Source organism: Leishmania braziliensis, chromosome 17 (genome assembly GCF_000002845.2).
Source record: "Leishmania braziliensis MHOM/BR/75/M2904 complete genome, chromosome 17".
NCBI classification, from domain to species: domain Eukaryota; phylum Euglenozoa; class Kinetoplastea; order Trypanosomatida; family Trypanosomatidae; genus Leishmania; species Leishmania braziliensis.
In genome coordinates this window covers 467,979-473,978 of record NC_009309.2, presented here as the reverse complement: position 1 = coordinate 473,978, position 6,000 = coordinate 467,979, and the positions used below count along the sequence as shown (strand labels likewise).

General features: G+C 59.6%; 1 protein-coding gene across 1 annotated transcript; it reads right to left on the bottom strand.

Annotated features, from left to right (window-relative positions):
• Window positions 1-131: 131 nt before the first annotated feature.
• Window positions 132-2,366, bottom strand: LBRM_17_1090 (conserved hypothetical protein; the record flags this gene model as incomplete). The annotated part of the gene is made up of 1 exon (XM_001563826.2): window positions 132-2,366. The coding sequence occupies one exon, from the start codon at window positions 2,364-2,366 to the stop codon at window positions 132-134; it is 2,235 nt and encodes a 744-aa protein (XP_001563876.1).
• Window positions 2,367-6,000: the final 3,634 nt, after the last annotated feature.

Here is a 6,000-nt window from a genome sequence, read left to right as displayed (position 1 = left end):
CCCCTCCCTTCGCACAGGGAGAGAGAAAGAGATGAGGGGAGCGTATGGAAGCGGGGGGAGAGCCTCTGACACACGCACACCCACGCACTCACGGCGCTCAGGCCCTTACCCGAACACGGTCCACCTTGCCGCTACACAGTGGAGATCTCCTTCCTCCGGCGGAACGTGAAGGTCAGCGCGCTTGGAAGGCCAGGCCGCTCCACCGTGGCGCAGTAATCCTTCAGCTCCTCACTATTCTCGCAAACCGCAGAGAAGGCTCGGAGCGAGGCTGCCACCACGTGCGCTGTCTTCTCCAGCCCCTCCGCATTGCGCCGAATAGCGGCCTTGCGCACGTCGTCGATGGCGCTGCTCGACATAAGGGCCTTCAGCTTCTCGGCTGCGTTGCTGGCCACCTCAGCCGCCTTTTTAGCGTACATTGGGATCTGGCGCACGTCGTCGAGCGACGGCCTCGCGCTCATGCACCGCTCATACGAGCGCAGTGGCGGATTGCGCAGCTGGCCGTAGCAGAGGAGTAGGCGGTGGTTGAAGGCGTTCTCGACGCTGATAAGGGACCCCTTCGGTGCGCTGATGAGGTCGATGAGGTTCTTTCTCTCCATAAGACAGGCGGAAAGATAGGTGGCATCAGAGAGGGAGCAGCGCGCGTCGAGCACACCGTCGTGGGCGAGGTCCATCTGCCCAGTCGTCCGTGTGGTGAGGGCGAGGTTGTGGATCGGAATGTGAGTGCGCTTATTGATGAGCGTCGCGGGAATGAAATGCGTGCTTTGCAGGCACAGAGTCGTCAGGTTCTCCTTCTGGGCCCTCTGCGCGAAGTTGATGTACCACATGGCCGGCACGAGCTCTCCCTGCGTCAGCAAGTCGAGCTCCACCTCGAAGCTCATAATGATTTCCATCGCGCGCAGTACATAGTCGTTTGAGAAGAGAGTCAGCACCGTGCTGCACCGGATGCACTCCGCCTCCAGCTCTTTCGCCACGCCAGGCAGGTTGGCGAGGAAGACGGAGAGGTCGGTCGTGTACGACATCTCCTGGAAGCGGATGAAATCCGCCATCGTGTTGATCATGCGCCGGTGCGCCAGCCCGCGGTTGCACAGCATCGTCTCCAGGAAGACCAGGTACAGCTTGCACACCTCCGTGGTCCAGCGCCGCACTGAGTCGACCGTCTGCTGGCGCAGGAACATCCGCTGCTCCGGCGTCACTTTCAGGCGGTTCATCGTGCACTTCACACGATACTCAACGACGCCGTCGATCATGGCCTCATCGGCCTCAAATATCCTTTGATAAAGTGGGGCGCCGTACCTCTTCGCCAGTGTCTCCAGCATGCGGCGGTGCAGCGGGGCGCCGTGAAGGAACGACTCGTTAGGGTCACGGCTGAACAGAACGATGGCGCACAGTGAGCGCACCGGCAGGAGCGGCTGCAGTGCACCAAAGTTCTCGATAAAGTCCGCAATGCAGGCAAGTGACTCGATGTTCACAAGCGTCTTGAACGACATCAGCTGCTGCAGCAGGCACTTGTAGGCAGACATGGCATCAGCAAAGGACGTCGCGGGCAATGCTTTGGTCGGCGTGATGACGCTGACCCAGAAGGCGATCTCCTTCCCGCGCAACAGCTTCGTCTCCGGTGCCGGCTCGCTGGAACGGGTGTACTGGTCGCTCTTCAGCAGATCAAGGGCTTCCTGGCAGATGTCGCACGCTGCCTCAATATCCGACCTCTTCTTCGACTCCAGCAGCAGCGAGAGGGCCGCGAGAAAGTGCTTGCGGAAGCGCAACCGGGAAGCCACAGCGGGGCTCGAAGACTTTGCCGCGGCTGCCTCCAGCTCCGCCAAAATCTCGTCCACGCTGCAGTCGGGCTGACGGTCCAGCTCCGGAGGCACCAGCATGAACTCCTCTTCGCTGCGGTTCGTCGTGGAGAAGACGGCGCGCAGCACGCAGTCGAGGGAGCGCAGCACACCGCGGCAGTAAGCGTATAGAGTACCGTTCTGCACCTTGAGCAGATCCATGCGCAGGAAGTAGGGGAAGTCTAGGTAGCTCTGGATGAGCGAGTACCCCTTCAGGTACGTCAGCTCTTTGACATGGATGTAGTCCATTACATCAAGCAGCGCCGCCTCCGTAGACACGGTCGCCGCCGAGGGCACCTCTTGCGTCTTCAGAAGGTGAGAGAGGGAGTAGATCGTCTCGGAGCCAAACCCCGAGTCCGTTTTGGGGTCCATAATCTCTGGGGCGGACAGGATGACCTCCTTGTCCACACCGGCAAGGCAGCGACAGCTCCAAGTCGACTCCCCCTTCAGGCAGTCCTGGAAGGCGGTCAGGACATCCTCCCAGGTGTCGTCGAGGTCGCACAGCGGCTTCGGCGGCGGCTGCATGGTGACCATGGAAGAAGGCGGAAACGAGGGAGGGAGAAGAAGAGAAGGCAGACCTGATGTATGGATCGCGCAGCGATTTGTTTGCACGTTACTTGCTTACCCCTGCGTGTGCTTGAGGCTATCGCCCTGTTGTGTTCCTTTTCGTTCTTCCGTAGTGTAGACTACAGGGCCCCTTGGAGCGCACAGTGGTAAGGGGGACAGCGGGTGTGTGAGAGGGGTGAAAACAATCGAGAGGGGGTGTGACATCCGCATGAGCGAGGCCCAACGCCAGAAAAAGGAAAAAGGGGGAGAAAAGGGAGTGGAGATGCGGAAGGGGATCGATGAAGAATCGTGCGTGTATGAGGAAGGATTCCACACAGGGAGACATTATAACAGCAAGTTACACAGACAACCAGACAGAGACACACGAGAACGCACTAAACTGCAAAGAATGATGTGTGCACACAGGAAGTGCACACATCATTCTTTCCCATAATTCCACGATGAAGGGGAGCACACCTCACACCCTGTCATCCAGGGTACAGTACTCCACTGTGTGAAGAGGGCATGCTGCTCCCCTATCCTTGCCAACGCCGAACCACCTCAGATGATGGAAGGGTCAAGCACCTACGATATAGAGAGGTCAGAGCAATGTATCGCTGCGGATGTCAGCGGTCAGTGCCTGGGTGGCGCTGTGTTGGAGTGGCCTGCGTAAGTGAGCCCGTTTGTCACACCCATACGATGGGCAGAGTATCAGCGTGGCTCGAGTGTGCCTCACTGGGCCCTCGCTGCGTACTGGCGTGGGGAGCCTGAGTGCCACCCCGAGGGGTACAACAGGTGGCAACCGGCACGGCAAGAGTGGCTGTGAGGTGGCCTGCGAGGCAGGAAGTAAGCGAGCGGTCGTGCAGAAGAGTCGCCTCCGACACCTACGGACATGCCAACAGCCGCATCTGCAATGCTCGACGGTGAAGAAAGCCCTGACGTGGTGCAGAGAACGGTGAACAGAGGCAGATGTTGTTACTGTCTGTGGGGCATTGTTGGAGAGGTGCGTGGCTGTGCACCGCTCAGCAATGGCACACTGCCGCGACTCCGGCTGTCGGGGGAAGCGACACGAGAGAGACGTGCGCTCCCAAGAAGGAATGCCGCTGGGACGGCGGCAAACTCGACACGCCGCCGTCGTAGCTGTGAAAATGTGAGAGGCCAGCTGGTCCCCCAGCAGGCGACGCAGTGGCGGCGGCAGTAGGACCACCTCCCGTTGCCGAGAAGGCAGAGCGCACCCGACGATAGGGAGAATGGGGGGCCTACTAAAGGGCGCCTCCGCCAAGTGAGAGGAGCCAACGTCGGAACACTGCGTTCGAGGCGCTTAGGGAGGGCACCGAGTGCCCGAGGATCGTAAGTGGGTGAGAGACGAGTTGCAGAGGTGGTAGATCGGCTCGTCAGTTGAGTCAGCCAGTACTCTTCTACCGGCGTCCACCACTGACGGCCGGGCAGCGTCAGCAACCGCAGAGGCGGAAGACGGAGCCAGAGAGTTAGGTGAGGTTGAGAAACGTGAAGCAACGCACGATCGTCAGCGCCCGTGCCTCCGTCGTGGTCGTCTCTGCTGGGCTCACTCGTTTCGCCGAGACTTACGCGGGCTCCAAGGGCAATGCTGTGGTTTCCCTCTTCCAGTCCACTACCAACGCCTTCGAGCAGTCCAGTTCCGCTAGTGCCGGGAGCCGCAGGAGCCCTCTCCCGCTTGGACCAGCGCAACTCACCCGTGCCCAGGGACAGCAACACGACAGACGAGGGCAGTCCCAGCATCAACGGTGGACCTGAGCGACATCCACGTGGTGAGTGATGCGGCACCACGAGGCGCTGCGTGAGTGTCGTGGCGGTGCGGCACCGCTTCTGCATCTGCTCAATGCATAGCACACCGCTGCGCCGGAGACGTCGCCGCTGCCTCAGCTCACGCTACTGTGCTTGCTGCTGTAACACAGGTGGTGGTGATATAGACGGAGGTGAAGTGTGGAAGAAACTCGCAGGAGGCACAGCGTTGGTTCTGTGGAGCCGAGCGGCCGATGCTGCCGCAGTTGCCTTCGCAGGGGGCAGGGATGGCGCCGCCAGTAACGCTGGCTGCTCGAGCGTCATCAGCTCACCAGAGGTAAGAAGCATCGGTGTCGTGTGGCACCACAGTAGCCGCAGCGTCTTTCTGGGCTCAGCTGCTGCACAAAGACATAAGATCAGGGCCGCGGCACCGGCATCGTCGGCAATTGCGGCCGAAGAGGGAGGTCCGGCTGACACTGATGTCATGAACGCCTCCGAGGAGGCTGCCGGCAGCTTCGTGACCGCCGACGGCAAGCATGTAGAACTGCGCAGTAGAGCAGTAGGTCGCGGTGGTGCCAGCTATGGAAGGTAAGGAGGTGCTTGCAACTGTGGTCATCGTTGTATGAACCCACGAAAGCAAAGCGTGAGAGACGGCCATGGGCGACAGCGATGGCGGCGATGACGACGTTGTGAACGTGAAGTGATGCGCCTATTCATCCACGGTCGCTACGCCTGCGCAGGAGAGGCAGATGACAGGTGATACCTGCGCTGAGCGACGAATCAGGTGAGGGACAGAGAAGAAAAGGCCTACTGAGCACAGGGGAGGTGGCCAGAACGATGCGGAAAGAGAAAAGGGGAGAGCAGGACAAGTAGATGGGAGATAAGCGGGGGAGAGAGGAAGACACAAGAACAACGAAACACGATGCAGAGACACATGCAGAGATAGTCTGACAGTACAACAGGAAAAAAGTGGTATGAGGTAAGATGAGCTCCACACATGCGCGGGAACACCGCACTTTAAGCACGCACACAGACCTGGGGAGCACCTACACCAGCGCACAGACACGCAGAGAGAGAGAGACAGAGAGAGAGACGCAGTCGCCTATGCATAACAGCTCGTGGGCTTCGCTTCCCCCACCCCCTCTCTCCTTCGCCAACGGTGTGCTTGCTATGTCGCACAACGTCTTCCACAAGGAGAGCGCATAAACAAGAGGGACAAAGAGCTCAAGAAAGCGGCGAAACAAGCGTGGCAACGCGCAACGGCGTGTGCCGAGGGTGGAATGCTTACAAATTTGTGCGTGAAGTCCGTCTGTGCTTTTATGTACGCGAGCGGTAAAGGCCTGTGCCGTGGTCGGCACGCACACACGCACGCACACGCACGCACCACCCCCACCCCTGTGGTGAAGCAGCTGTGGAGTGCCTGTCAGCCACAGCAAGGTGAGAAAGACGAAGAGCGAGAGTAGGGAGGAGGGAGGAAGTTGGGGCGAGTAGTCTAAAGAGATAAAAAAAGAGTACAATGTGGGATGAGACCCGAGTCGTTATGATAGAGACAAACGCGGAGGCTATAGTGGCGTCGTGCTCTTCGCCTTTTCTTCTTCGCACTGATCATGCGCGCGCGGTAGGAGAGGGGGAGGGGTGAAGGCTAGCGAACGTTCACGTGGGTAGAGCCTTCAACAATGCAAGAAATTTCATGTATCATCGACCGGGAGGGCTGACCAGAGACGACATGTCCCAAACGGGGTGCGTTGAAGAAACACTCAGTTCGCATCAACCCGCGCATACACCGTCCTCCCTCGCCCCCCCCCCCTCCCCCCGAGGCAGAGCTTCGATGCCTTTTGGCACGGCTGCGCATGTGCTGCTT